This window comes from Acanthochromis polyacanthus, chromosome 19 (assembly GCF_021347895.1).
Source record: "Acanthochromis polyacanthus isolate Apoly-LR-REF ecotype Palm Island chromosome 19, KAUST_Apoly_ChrSc, whole genome shotgun sequence".
In the NCBI taxonomy this organism is placed as follows: Eukaryota; Metazoa; Chordata; class Actinopteri; family Pomacentridae; genus Acanthochromis; species Acanthochromis polyacanthus.
The window spans coordinates 6,169,338-6,184,858 of record NC_067131.1 but is presented as its reverse complement, the minus strand read 5'-3'; the positions used below and the strand labels follow the sequence as shown (position 1 = coordinate 6,184,858).

The 15,521-nt window shown below is 40.8% G+C and overlaps 1 protein-coding gene across 1 annotated transcript in view; it reads right to left on the bottom strand.

Annotated features, from left to right (window-relative positions):
* The window catches only part of LOC110948380 (neurotrypsin-like), a 40,847-nt gene extending 33,142 nt beyond the window's left edge, over positions 1–7,705 (bottom strand). Inside the window, exons 1-2 of the mRNA XM_022189880.2 lie at positions 7,370–7,705; positions 650–692 (exon numbers count right to left, since the gene is read on the bottom strand). Of these exons, the coding sequence (XP_022045572.1) occupies positions 650–692; positions 7,370–7,468 (142 nt within the window). The 5' untranslated portion in view covers positions 7,469–7,705. The remainder of the gene's footprint in view (positions 1–649; positions 693–7,369) is intronic.
* Between the last annotated feature and the right edge of the window lie 7,816 nt (positions 7,706–15,521).

Sequence of the window (15,521 nt, the reverse complement as noted above, 5' to 3'; positions counted from 1 at the left end):
TCGCCATGGGAACGCTCAGTCTCCCTGCTCCCATAATCCATTTCCCAGCCACAATGAGCATTTGACACGGTTCACACTCGGAGGCTTGCTGTATGGGGGGTGGGTGTTTGGCAACGCAGCTTAGACACAAAACACACACAGTATAATAAATATGGAACATCAGGAAATTTGCTTTCACACATTCTTGCGCAACAAAGAGACGTTTCCTGTGCGATATTTGAATTTATCCACCTGCTCATCACTGTTGAAGAGCCTCAAGGTGTTTCCCACATGGTAAGAAAAGCTGCTGATGGATGTTTGTAATTGCATCAATGTGGGTGCAGGTTTAAAAGCAGAGATATTCCAGCTCTGAAAAGGAGGAGCTCCTCACCCCACCCCCATCACCGTCAGGGATGTAGAGAGGGAAAGAAAAGGAAAATGAAAGGCAGAAGAGGGGCGCAGGCCGAGAAGAGGTAGGACCGAGAGTGGGAACGAGAGGATAAAAAGACAGAAGAGGCAGCATCAGACGGGTTTTCATGAGTGTCTGAGTCAGAATGTGGGTTAAACTGGAGGGAAAAAAGCAGAGAGAGCAAAGGGGAGAGATGGTGTAGGAGGCATAGGATGGATGGATGGATGTACAGACTGGATGAGAGAATCGCCTCCCGCCTACCTGAGTTCTGCACCTCGTTTAAGTAACTGTCCTCAGCCACCACCTGGAACACAGAAAGATGCAGCGAGTTAGAGAGAGAAGCAGAAAATCATCTTAGAATCTCAGTATATTGCCATTTTTATTATTAAAAAATGTAAAGTTATTCACACAAGACCAGACGAAAACAAAAGAAGTCTGTAATGAGCAGAATATCTCAGAAACTTGTCGGCAGATTTTACTGAAATTTGATGTAAAAATTGAGCCGTGGGTGAGGTTTTGTATGCATATGTTTGAGGCAAAAATACTAAATTTTAGTGGCAAATTCATCTTGATGCACAAATAAGAACAATATTCACAGCTGTGCATAACATTTTTGGAGTAAATGCTCCAATCTACATCACAACAAATAAATATTCCACATATGTGCAGCACTCGTATTGCTTCAAACTGTTTAATTAATCTAATTGCCATCATGTATTTGCAGTTATTCAAATGTGTAAATCTGGTTTTCTTTGTAGATCATGAAACTTGCATTTGTCACATATTTAGATCAAAACAAATTCGGATAATTCGTGAGCTTTTGAGGTGCTGTGGGGTGGATTTTGTTGCCTTTAGACAGAGCCAGACTAGTTTTGTCCTTCTTTTTCCAGTCTTTATGCTAAGCTAAGCTAATCATTTGCCCTTTTAGCTGTTGAGTGTTTCCAAATTCAATAATGTTAGTCCAAAAATATGTCATTTTTTCATAATTTCATACAATTTCTAATGTCAGTGGCTGCCAATATCTTGTTCTATGTGTGATTTACAGCATTTACTATGAGCTGAAACAACTCTTGACTAAACTAAACAGAACAAACAGCTTGTCACGGCCTTCTAAAATCACCAGTAAGTGCATTTCTTGACCCTACGCCCAGACAAGCAGGATACCAGTGACATTTATCAGATTGAAAATCTTCTAAAGCTTCTACAAACTCTTCAATTAATGCCACATACATGTCAGACATATCATAATTGTGACTTTCCAACCTGTAAAGAGCATTTCTACAACTTGGAAGTGCTAACTGATGTGAAGTCAGATAGCAAAAAAAACAAACAAATATTTCAATTTATTTGTAAAGGGCAATTTATTTGTGCATTAATTAACATTCAAACAAATGTAAATGTACCCAAGTTAGTCAAAAGGTTCATTTTAATCAGCAGTCCTTTTGCCTGACCTTTTCAAGCATCATTGTTAGGCAAATTTGGATGTCTGGCATCAGATAAAAGCTGTAACTAAGTGTAACTGCAAACAAATATGATGGACATGGTGAAATACTGTCAGCACACAATGACATGACGGACATGAATGCATGTCTTTTTGGTGGACTGTGGTCCCGGTTAAAGAATAAGCGGAAGAGGATTGTGCAGAAGTACAACAATGTTCTGCTACTTCAGCTTTTGTTCCTTCTGTTAGGACTTATTGTTCACATGTCCGTGACCTTTGCTGTCGTGTTCTCTTTTGAGGACAGTCTGCTCGAAGGCATTGTGTAACGGCAACCAAGATTAGATGGAAAATGCACTTTTCATTTCAGAGAGAGCCCACAGAGGTAATGGTACTCTGCATACAGAGGATCTGACTCATCCCTGCACAGGCCTTTATAAATATATATATATATATATATATATATATATATATATTTAGATTTTATCCACAGACAATATAAAAGATGAACTGAGCCACCATGATGTCACCCATTGATTTGTGGACTACCATTTTGCAGCCCAGAGATTGGAATTTGGCCGTCACCATCTTAGATTTTTTGGAGACTGACATGATGAGTGAAGGGTGAATCTGCCTGAGAAGAACACTACGCCGTTACAAAAGGTATTCACATCATAAAAAAATACCTTGCTTTTTAGTGTATTTAACTCTAAATCAGACTCTAATGTACTGAATGAACATCATGTAAAACTGAAGAACACTAGAGACCATTTATTGAGATCATAATTAGGAAAACATTTACTAAGGCAACAGATCAGGTAAAAATTAAGGAATTTTCTCATTGATTTTCATACAATCATACTGGTTCTTTTCACAACCAGAGAAGTCGCCTCCTGCTGGTTGGTCATAAAACTGCATGTTTAAGGTACTTTTATTTAGTAGATTTCGGGATGGTTTTCGCCTCTCTTTATCTCTCTTTTTCTGTGTGTTATCATTTCCAAAAACCCCTTCACAACCACAACAGCCTCCAGGCATCAACCTTCACACTGAAAATTTGAAGATTCGCTGAAGGTTTCGGCTCATACATTAAAGCAGTGCTGCTTCTATTTTTCAGTGAATTATCCATTTTAATGGCAGCGTTCACCTTCCTGTGGGCAAATGTTCCACAAAAACACAAAACCCCGTCACTATTTTGAGGGAAAATCATAGCAACGTCTTGTTCTTAGCCCCACCAAAGAAGACTGTGATTGGTAGAAATACAAGCTGTTTCTGTCCCATAGCAAAATGATAAGGTGCAGCCAGACCATTCTACACAGCACTAGAGAATGACCCAGCAATGTGAGATAATACCTCTATAAATAAGCTAAAAAATTTTAAACAAAAAGCACTTTTTTTAATAGTCTTGAAATTATAAATACAACATTAGTTCATTATAATTAGCAAGAATGATCATTTTCTACTGAAATTAAATGTTGTACTGTGCCAAAGTTTTCAGCTTTATCTTCCAACTGTGCAGTAAACTAATGTGGCAAACAGACTAAACATCACCAAAATTATGCTAACAGTTGGACTTAGCTAATGCTAATATGCTTGTAGTGATTGCAAGCATATTAGCATTAGCTAAGCCCAAATGTTAGCATAGGTTTGCTAATTGTTTTGCATTAGAAATGACATTACAAGACATGTTTATGTGGATAAAAATCTGTAATAAAGATAAAAAACAAAGGAAGAAAGTCCAGAGTTTTCCATTAAAATGGTACAAGTTCTTGAAAATCCTCTTCACCACCAGAAATAAGCAACGAGAACCTCCAAGAAGCAACCTATATGCTAATAATAAGGGAGGCCTGCTTGGTTATTTTGGCAAATTGGCTATCTTAATGATAGCACCAATGCTCCTCAAAAACAGTTCCCCCGTCCCTATTTTGCAGGGGCACCATTGCTGCATCCCGGGCTTAACAACACGCAGCAGAATTGCGATTGGTTTAAAGTAACTAAAACAAGTTGCTGCATTTTGTTCCTTAATAACAGAATGGTAATGAAGTAGCCTAGCCGCGCTAGACAACCCACGGCAACGAATTTAATTCTCTGCCAGGGTGGGTCTAGTTACCCTCCATAAGGCTCGAGGCTGGATTCTCCTAAAACTGGCCGGACCAATCACCATGAAGTGTAGAGTCAGAAGGCGGGCGTAACTAAGTGACGACAGAGGCGCGATGATTCTGACAGAAACAACCGGAAACAACTAGCCTAGCTGCGCTAGACAACCCACGGCAATGAATTTAATTCTCTGCCAGGGTCGACAACAAAAACGACGACAGTTGTTGAGCTCCATTAGCACCGACTCTGAATAATCTTTCTGTTAACATGTCTGTAATATACTTGAGCTTCACCCATTGACTGTATAAATAAGGCTTCACCGAACTACCGCATCCTCTGATTTCCAGCGCTCCAGGAGCCTATTCGTTGCACTGATTGGTTGTATACCTACCCAATTGCTGCAGAGGGATTTGATAGACAACCTTTTAGCCCGCCTCCCTCCCTGTCGAGCGTCCCTAGACCCTTGTGCCTTCAGAACATGGGTCTAGCAGGGCTAGGCTAGTAATGAAGTGCAGTTAGACCATTCTACACAGCACCGTACAACACTACCTCTACACTGGCTTCACTTAACGACATTCGTCTTTCACATGCAGACTATGATTTATCCAGATTCACATGTAGGGTTGAACAAGACAGAACATTTTCTATTTCCATTTTTTGAGTGCTTTCCACTTATTCTTGAACATAAAGTACTGTTGAGATATTTGTGAATGAGATTATCGCTTGGCGTCAGATGTCACTATTCTACGATAAGAACACTGACGAGCACAAACCACCCAGGTATGAGAGTAGGACTGGTACAAACAGCTTCAGATGATACATGACTGTGTTTGTCTCATTTCAGAAATTAGGTCAGAAGAAGAGAGGACACACACTTATATATAACACACACACACACACACACTCAGCCGTCTCTGTGGAATCACTGCAGCGAGGGCGGTGAAATACAACACATTTCACCTTCACACAGGTGAGTTATGCTCTCTGCATGCTGTCACTGTCCGGCAGCATCCTACTGTTCACAAACACACACATAAAAGCCGACACAAAAACACCTCCCAGAACACACAGCTCAGACTAATGTCATTAGAGCAGGAACAGGTGACCTGCTGTAGTAAACATGGGTGCTGATATCTCCATTCATGTCAATCACACGGCCCGATTATGCCGCTAATCCGATGTGACGCCTTCACAGCTGCGTCCAGCGCATCACCATGCAAACAAACAGACTCCACAGAGGGGGAGACAGGCCAAGATAAATAAGCAATAACCAAGTCCATTTCTGCTCTGGGAGAGAAGGCGCTCCAAAGGGATGTGTTCAGCCTCAGCTTTTAGTCCTACATGATAAAACTCCTGTTGTTGCTGGTGAGGTTTTAGGAAATAACAATGTTTGCTTGTCTACAGTCGGTTTGTCCGCTTTTTATGATTTGGAAATCAGGGTGCAGACCTGTAAAGGCGCCACTTGTGCTGCAGAAAGTGATTACAGTTGAAATTTGCTGCTGTCTATCGCTGCACGTAACCTTGACGACCAGCGAAACCCTTCATGTGTCCTCGAGAAACAAGTGGCACTGAAAGCTTTGCTGCCATCGTGGTCAGACGTGTGGTTAATTAAAGAGAAAATATGTGAGCTATCAGTCTGGACTGTCAGGCGGCTCATTTGTGGGGTAGTTTGTACTCCGATAAATCACAAGTTTGTCAGTGGGGCTGCAAACACAAATGAATTAGATTTTTATTTTTTTACCAATAACTCAATCCTAGTGATTTCTGTCATGATCACCATGGAAAAAATCCTCAAAATATGCAGTTTTAAATCAAGGATAAGGGCAAAACTTCAGATTTAAGAGTGAATTTGTTCTTAAAAATAGCTAATAAGAAGAATTTACTCAGTAATTGTGTCCGCTTTCTATGAAAACCACCTGGATTTTCAGCCTGAGTTGAGTCCAAATGCATATCAGAGTGTACCAGAGTTGAACTCTATGCAAACAGCTCCAGGAGTGAATCTGCTGATTGTGTTTGCATCTCTGTTCACATCCCCAAAGATATGACATTGCAACATCTAATAATAGTGCATAATTTGCATGTCAGACACAAATAGACAGCAGTCAAGCAGAAATATAGTTCCGATAGTGCTTGTTTAGTCGAGGGAACTTTCCATTTGCATCCAAGTAGAAGCTCAAAACTAAATAAAATACAGAAAAATAGAAGACAAAGCATTTTGGCAGAAGAAAAATCTTAAAAACCGACCTCTGATTGAACCAAACTGCTGACCTCTTTTCTGAAACTTCACATTCTGTCATGTAATTTTGATTTCTTGCTGATTTCTTCCTATTATTTCTGCAGACATCCGAAGCCTCACTAATGATTAGGAGTAAAGCAGAGTTTGCAGGTTAGAACTGACCGCTGGTTACATTTCACAGTTTGATTTCTTCCTGTTTACCTGCAAACATCATTTGTTCTTTTGATGCCAACAAAAGGAAACTGCTGCAATCCGAAGAAAACATTTGTCTAATGAAAGCTGATAAACGAAGAAAAAAGAAGCTGCAGTGTGCTATTTATGCTCCATGCAAGGGTGCTTCCAGTGTTAGTGGGTCTAATTAAATCCTGCACACCACTGTACTCCACTGATGACTTCTGCTCAGGCTGCACGGCTCAGATGCTGCATATTAAAGTGCCAGGATAAGAAAAACACAAGTGAATGATGCATTGATTAGTTTATCGTTAATGGCCTGTTTTGCTGCTCAGATCTCACATGCAGCAGCAGCAGAAGAAGACGCAAGAAGCAATTTTGCCTCATAAATTGCAGAACCTACCCCCCAGCTGTCACTCTGCGTGCTTCTGCCCCACACCTGACAACAACACCTGCCTCTGTGGGTTCCAACATGTCTGACTGGAGTTGAGCGAATCGCTGTGACAAGCTCCAACAGCCCGTGCAGGGTTCATTCCCACAACACCACGGGGGCAGAGGAGCCACCGACGGCGGAATTTCATGATACCTCGCCGAGGGGGCAGGAGGAGGAGGATGGATGGAGGAAGAGGAAGGGGTCATGCATGGGTGTGTGAGAGCATGTACGGTCCGCCTAATTGGACAAAGCGCCGCGTTAATTGGCTAAAATGCAGATTTAGGTGCCCTTTAACGCACCGACCTGCACCTGCTTTTGTTTTGCTTTTGTAGCCTGAAATAAATCAGATTTTCTTGCCAAAGCATCCCTGCACAGGAGCCAAAGCTCAGCCGTAAATTCCCGTATAAGCTAATCAATCCAATTATCGGTTTAATCATCAACCTGATAGTGGAGATGCAGCACAGGGCATCAAAGCGTGACTGTCACAGGACACGGTTGCAGACAAAAAAAAAAGGAAATCACACACACAAAAAAAGAAAAATCAGGCCACATTGCATGAAAAAATCCCCCCATCATGCTCCTCATCAGCAGCGTGGATACAGTACGTACCTCCGCCAGCAGCGGAAGCCAGAGGCAGGCGGTTCCCATCAAGCACAACATTTGCCGGCTGGTCAGAGCCATCCTTCCCGCCCGGTGCGTCCGTGTCATAGCCAGAGACTCCGCCGCTCCTCTCCCATCTCTGAGTCCGACCTGTCCGGGAGGTGAACAGCGATTATCCTCCTCCTGCTGCTGCTGCTGGCTGGAAGAAAGCGTGGAGAGAGTGTGTGAGTGATGATGGTACGTGGGAGGTTTTACGCACAGAAGACAGGGTGCGGCACTATAAACGGGATGGAAAACACACACACACACGGACACACACACTCACACCGATCCAATCCTGGAAGAGTGTTGAGCTCTGCAAAAAAAAATAAAACCTCCCTCCTTCTTTCACTCTCTCTCTCTCACTTTCCAGCAGAGAGATTAATAGTTCTTAAATGGAACTTTGCTCTCTGCAGGTTTGCTTCATGCTACGCTGCTAGATTTGGACTCTGCTGTTCAATTTGGCACAAATATTCTGCAAATGACCTCTTGCTGATGAGTGAATGTCATTAAATTCACCTTCTCTCTGACCTACAGACTCTCTGGTGGATAAAAATCGTTCTCTGATCAGAATCTAACTGTTCTGATGCTACACAGTTCCTAAAAATACCACAGGAAGGTGGTATTTGACTGAAACTGTATGTCATTGTACAAAAAATGGACAATCAATATAGTATTTAACAGAATTACACCTCTATGCAATAACAAACAGTAAAAAAAAAGTGTTTTAAAGCAAAATGTAACTGTTTCTTTTTCAGTTGACTTAAAAAAAACATCCAGCTCAAATAACCGTATTTATGAAAATAACAACTTGTTCTTTTACAGTTATTTTTATTGTATTTAAATCAGAAAAAAAGCAGTCAATCTTTTTTTAGCTGTTCTTTTCTAGATTTTATCCCTTTTTTTATTTTTTTTTCTGCCATCCTTGTGGACATATTGTCACTATTTTTAACATTTTTTACAGTGTACTTAGATGTCAAATGATTATAAACTGCATTACTTCTAAGCTAAACAGCCAAATATTTGCTCTTATGTAAATCTAAACCCCTAACAACATAAGACTTACCATGATAGCGCAGGGGAAGGAAAATCAAAGAAGCAAAAGTCAGAACACCTTTCATTCCTGAGACGATGATGAACTAAAACCTTCTCGATAGGAAGGACACCAAATTTCTGAAATGATCTTCTGTTTTTCTTCAGGGACACATTTTTTCTGCTACTTTTTGCCGGCAGGGTTGGGCTGTTCTGCCTTTAAAGCTGTTCCGTTGGATTCAAATCAGACGACGCCAGGTCAGAGGTTTCACTTTTTTTCTTCTTTAAACTCTTGTGTGATTTTGGCAGAGTGCTCTGGATCCATATCATGCTAAAACATTCCTCCTCTGCCAAGTTTCTGCAGTCTGGGAGTCATCTTGTTAGCTGCTACATTGGCATCTCTACCAACATTCATGTTTCCATCTATAAATATCATCTTCTCGCCACCTTTTGCAGTCCCACATCACCACCTGCCCACCTCTGTGCTTCACTGTCAGGACTATGCATGCACTGTGGTGGTTTTGGCCACGTTCTGCCAAACAATCTGGACCCCATCTGAGTTGAACAAATTTTTTTTTGTGCTCCTATATTCATCAGGATTCTTCTCATGTTCTTTAGCAAAGGTTCATTTTGCTAGCCTAGCCACGCTATACCCATGTTTCTGACGGCACAAGGGTCTAGGACCGCTCGACAGGGAGGGAGGCGGGCTAAAAGGTTGTCTATCAAATCCCTCTGCAGCAATTGGGTAGGTATACAACCAATCAACGCAACGAATAGGCTGACGGAGTTCCGAGAGCACCGGCGGATTGTGGCTAAGTCCCATTAGCTTCCCAACCAGCGGAGCCGCAGAACCAACTGGTATATTAAGGATTTGCCATATCCCGTCGGCATAAGTCCAAATACGTCTTTCTTCTCAATGAAACACTTCAGTGCCGTCCTTTGTTTATCTTTCAAGTTGAATTTTAGCTTCAAATCTTTAAGGGCTGTGGCCAAAGCCAAGTGGAAAGATAAATGTTTATTGTGCGCTGGTTGTTTCTGTCAGAATCGTCATGCCTCTGTCGTCGCTTCGTTACGCCCGCCTTCTGACTCTACACTTCATGGTGATTGGTCCGGCCAGTTTTAGGAGAATCCAGCCTCGAGCCTTATGGAGGGTAACTAGGCCCACCCTGGCAGAGAATTAAATTCGTTGCCGTGGGTTGTCTAGCGTGGCTAGGCTATCATTTTGCAGTTATGTGTCGATAAACGAACATGTTTGACGTCATGGACCGTTCACAGTGTGACGGTCAATATAGAGAAAGAGACAGCCTTCAATATGCATTCTGCTGCATTATTTACATTGCCGTTCAAAAGTTTGGGGTCACTTAGAAATGTCTTTAATTTTGAAAGAAAAGCAGTTTTTGTCAGTGAAGATAATTCAATGAACAAAATCCAATCTAGACATTGTTAATGTGCTAAATGACTATTCTAGCTGGAAATTTTTAATAGAATATCTCCACAGGGGTGTAGAGGAATATTTCCAGCAACCATCACTCCTGTGTTCTAATGCTACATTGTGTTAGCTAATGGTGTTGAAAGGCTCATTGATGATTAGAAAACCCTTGTGCAGTTATGTCAGCACATGAATAGAAGTGTGAGTTTTCACGGAAAACAGGAAATTGTCTGGATGACCCCAAACTTTTGAGCAGTAGGTGGCATTAAAGGATTAATACAAACAGCCTATACTAAATATATGTCAGCACAAAATCAATATTAATATCATCAGGAGTTTTCGAATCTCAAGAAATCGCCCCCAGCTGGTTTAGGAAACAGATTTAAATCAAATATACAGTCTGGAGGTGCCGACTCAATTTGCGTCAGACTGAAATAATTCATCTCATGCTTTTAGACTTTGACTTCTGTGACTCACTGCTTCAGTTGGACTTCTGCCTGTTAATTTGGAACAACCTGACATCTTCCCCGAGTCCCAAAAATGACAAGTTATGCTGTAAAAAATGGCAACTGGGCTGTTTAGTTTTTAGCAGACAACACTTTTAATCAATTCTGGAGCAGATAATTAAGTTTTGGGATGAAGAAGTTAAGGTGAAAAACAACACAAAGACAAGAGGTGATGCTTGTAATTGCAAATGTAAAGACTGCAGTTTGAACAAGAAAAGCACTCAGAGGCTGCTTAGTCGCTGTGTTATTTCTGACGGATGAAATCTTTAATAAAAAATGACCTTGCACTGAGCACAGGCGTGTTATACGCATTAGTACTTTATGTACGGATACCGAATCGTGTGACCTAAACATGTAGCGGGCGGCGGGAATGATGGGATTCAGAAACACCAACACAATTTAATCAATTGCTCCTTGCATAATTTCCGATGGATAAGTACGCAGCGGTGGATTTGTAGTAGGATTGCAATCATGTGATCATCAGCAGTAGGCTGACATAGTGTTCACCTGTTGTCATAGTTACAGTGAGGCCGTGCTGCCATCCCACAATGATACAGAAATCTTTAATAAATCTGTGGATCCAGACATAAGCCATATCACTGCCAAAATCTCATCAGTTGGTCCTTGTGTCATAAAAATTTCATCCAAATCCGTTAATCTGTTTGAGTAATGTTTCACACAGACAGACAGACGCCGATCGTCACATAACTCCGTCGGATTCCTTGGTGGAGTAATGATATGGAATTTAATGTATACAGCAGCTGAAAAATTCCTGAATTTTTTTGTAAAAATAGTAGTTAGATGGACATTTTGTTGTGAAAAATGAACTTGTTGATGCTCTGCTATTCTGTATTCATGCTTATAGTGGCTCACTTGACTCTAATCACTAAATACTGAACCTTTTGTTGCTCTGATCAACAAATATTCACTAACAGAAGGCCCAGGAATCAACAGAAATATAGCAAGTCATCAATATGATCTCAAATTAAAGATACATCATGTCAAATCACTTAACACAAAATTTACAACAAACTTGAAAGTTGAGTCAGGACATGATAGCTACGATTAGAATCACACTAAAATTCACACTCATTTCTGGCAAATCAGAGCAAAAAAACTTATTAAATGATTGAAGAGACATAAAAAGCTTTTATTGCCTTTATATGTGGCATAATGGGTCAGTGAATCATCTACTGTATGGGAGATTTTTGGACCAACATATTTGCGCTCTTCATCAAAACAAATGAGAAAATGTCTCTTAATAAATTGGCATCGATCCTCCTGGTTGTGTTCAAAGACTTGGAAAAGAAGCACTGCAGCTGCTTTGGAGGCTGGTGGTCGACTGGCCCCTGCCTGGTGCGTCACCTTCTATAAATACAGCTTCAATAGACTGACTCACAACAGATCATATCACTGTTTACCACAAATGTTCCATATTTTCCTCTTATTGCTGCAGCTCCTGTTTGTTAAAAGGATAAAACATAATCAGCTTTGTGAGGAAACATCCAAAACAGAAACTGGCTGCAGTATATAATCAATGCTGCAAAGATTTTGGCTGACGAGGACGAAAACTTTTCCAATAAAAAAAAAAGAGGAAAAAAAAAAGCATTTTGATTTTAGTGTGTTTCTTCAAAATGCTTGATTTGAAGCTGATCCAGGAAGAAGCATTTCACATCAGGATGGATAAAAACTGAGGCGACTGCCAGGACGTTTTGTCTTCACTCAGCAGTTGGACTCTGCTGCTGGAGAGAAGTGGTCAGCTCAGCTTTTTCCAGCTTGTCAGTGTATTTTTTAACTTATCAGAGCCCAAGAAATGCTACAGTAAGTGCAGCGCGGCTGCACGTACAGAAAAACCATTTAGAAAAGAAAAATCAGTATAGCTGGATAGTGGCTGCAGCTAACACCCATTCCCATTGCTCATTGAAATAAATATAAAAGATTTATAAGCTGATGCAACTGAACATTTCTAGTCTATTTAATTTGGTCAAAATTCTGTTGTTAAAAAAATCAGCCGTTATTTTGCAAATTCCATTATTTGCGTTTGATTAAATCTGTTTAACCCTTTACTATTTCTTTATATTTCATATATTTCAGAATTAATTCATAATTATTGTTTTTTAACCTGTATGTTTTGTGTAGATGTGCTCAATTTGTCTTGGGCAGTATGAGAGACTTCAAAATTAAACGCATTTTCAGCCATGCTCACATTTCTGTAAGTCTCAGGCCACAGTGTTGCCAAAAGTATTAAAACATACGATCTTTAGCATTGCTTTGTGGTAAATGTTCATGTTAGCAGGTTAACTTGCTATCATGATGATAACAATGCTAGCTTGAAATGCTGTTTCTGACAATGCTACCAAAAATGTCTGTCACAGAAAGAGATAAATAATATTTCTGACAATGCTAATACAAAACGATATCACAGATAATGCTAACATAAAAAGGTCATTTGCAATGGTAGCCTAAAATACTTTGACAATGTTACCATGAAATGCTATCACAGATGATGCTACAGTAAAATGCTATCTCTGACCATGCTAACATAATGTGCTATCAAGACAATACTGACATAAAGTGCTGTTACCTAAATAGTAACATGAAATGCTATCACAGACAATATTATATGTACAGTAAATCTAGTGAAAACAGCAGTGTGTGGCAATTACAAATGTTATAAATTAAAGGTGTCCCACAATGTTCAATTCTGGGACCTCTGTTTTTCACCTCTGTATCTGCTCACATCTCTGTGAATCTGAAGTCACAGTGTTGCCAAAAAGTATTAAAATGTAAGTTCATTGGCACTGCTTTGTGGTAAATTCTTGTGCTCGTAGCTACCAAGCTAAAATGCTAATATAGTTTATACTAATATAAAATTCCACCGCCGATAAGGCTAACTTAAAAGGCTATCACAAATGGCGATAGCACAAAATGCAGTCACTTATAATGCTAACCCAAGATGCTATCACTAACAATGCTAACATGAGATGCTAGTGCAGACAATACTAACAGAAAATGCTATCTCTAGCAATGTCACTGTAAAATGCTACCACAGGAAATGCTAATATAAAGCGTTATTTTTGACAATGCTAATTTAAAATGCTATGTCTGATAATGCTACCCAAGTTTGATAGTTAGCAAGTCAATCTTGTTAATCACATTCATAATCACACTCTAGTATGTTATCATCTTAAATTAGCACTCAGCACAAAGCAACAAGGTTGGTAGGAATGTCATTTAATCAATGTTTGGTCATTAAGAAAAGTTTTGGACAGATTCTGTCAAGATGAAGGAGCTAAATGAACAAATGTAGCATAGATGTGGGTGCCATGTTTCTAAAAAGTCCCATTTAAATTAAATACAGTGAATCCTCGCTATAACGCGGTTCACCTTTCACGGCTTCGCTGTTTCACGGATTTTTTTAGTGCAGTTTTATTATGCTTTTTTTAAACACTTCATTGTGTTCTGCATCCTGATTGGCTAAGGGACTGACCAACGTGAACAGTCTCCGCGCCTCGTCTCCTCTGCCATACAGGCCAGCGCTGCCTGCTGTGGAATGCTGGATCATTTCTCTCCTTGGTCTCCATGTAGTGAGACACCCTGAAAGACGGAGCCGACGGAGCAGCCTAATATTTTTCTCCAGCCGTCAACCGGACAGTGGACATGGTCCCCAGCCGTCTCTGGCCACCGCAGCCGCGTTCCCCAGGAGAAGAGCGCCGGCGCGAGCCTTCCCCACCCCCGACCCCTCCAATCGATTCAGCCGGCCCGCTCTCTGAGGCAAGAGTACCGCCGCGGCGTCCACCTGGCTGTGCCAAATGTGCCAAAACATATATGATACACTAATATGTATGGCTGTGCATTGTGAAAGACTTGTTTTAGAAGTCTTGGCTTGGCCTACTTATGCACACATATGTCACAAAATGTTTATTATTGGTGTTTGATTTAAAATATGCAGATATGTCCACTCAAATATCAGTTTAGAATCAGCTTTCTGTAGTGCTGTTGAATGTTTCTATGCTAATTTTTTATTATTTTGCATCATTTCTATCATCAGCTGGTAGCGTTAGATTAAACATGTTTGTCATCTGGGGATCAATCGCTACAAAATGCCACAGCAATCCATCAGATATTCTGCTAATCGATTCACTGATTCATCGTTTCGGCCCTGAATTGAAAGGCTTTCGTCAAATCAGCCTCTGCCCTCACGCACCATCCATCATAGTCCTGTCTGCTGTATCAGCACCATGCCTTCATGCAACATCAACCACATCGACTTTTATCCACAAATACGAGCAAACATCTGAAGAGGAGACAGCTGTCAGTCATCAGGGGCCTTTCCTCCTCTCACACTTCATTTCCTCCTGGATTCTGATTGAAAGCATCTTCTTGAGAGCCAGGGACGAACCAGACGTCTCCTGCCTTTAAGTCATAAAATTCCAGCACCAAACCGGGGTGATTTTCTATCCCCGTGCCTCTGTGATCCCCTGAAGCTGTGCGAAGGAGATTAGCTAAATTCATCTACTTCACAGAGTTTTGTTTTACCCACGAGCCCCAGGGTGGGAGATTACTTGTGAAATTAACTTTTTTTCTTCTTCCTTTAAAGTTTCATAGTTTTTCCCCTGCCAACGACGCCTTTGATGTTGCTGTTCAGTGATAACCCAAATCCAATTTCTCTTATCTTCATCGTCATCTTCCTCCACCGCCCCTGTTATCTCTGCGTCTACTTACCCCCCTATTTCTCTTGTGCTTAATTTTCTGTTTATTGCATTCGCCGTGTGTAAACATCACAGATGGGCAGGTGCAATATAAAAGTAATATCTGCTCCACAGACATGCTCGCACTTACAGTATACAGCATGTGTGCTCGCTTGCTTCTGCCAGCATCTTTATCCTCATCATCCTCCCCCCCGACAACAACTCCATCCCAATGCAAGCCCATATGTGATCCTGGATGAGAGTTGGCATCACTCTGATTTTTGCAAACGCCTGGTTGTCATGGCAACCCATCATCTCCCATCCTCGGCTGTTTGTGTCCAGAACAAAAGGCGGAGAAGAAAAAGGAGGAATCAGTCAGTCAAAAAAAATAAAAAATCACAACAAATTAAAATCGCTGCAGGCTCGATGCTCTCCGCCTGTCACGATGGATTTCTTCAAAAAGC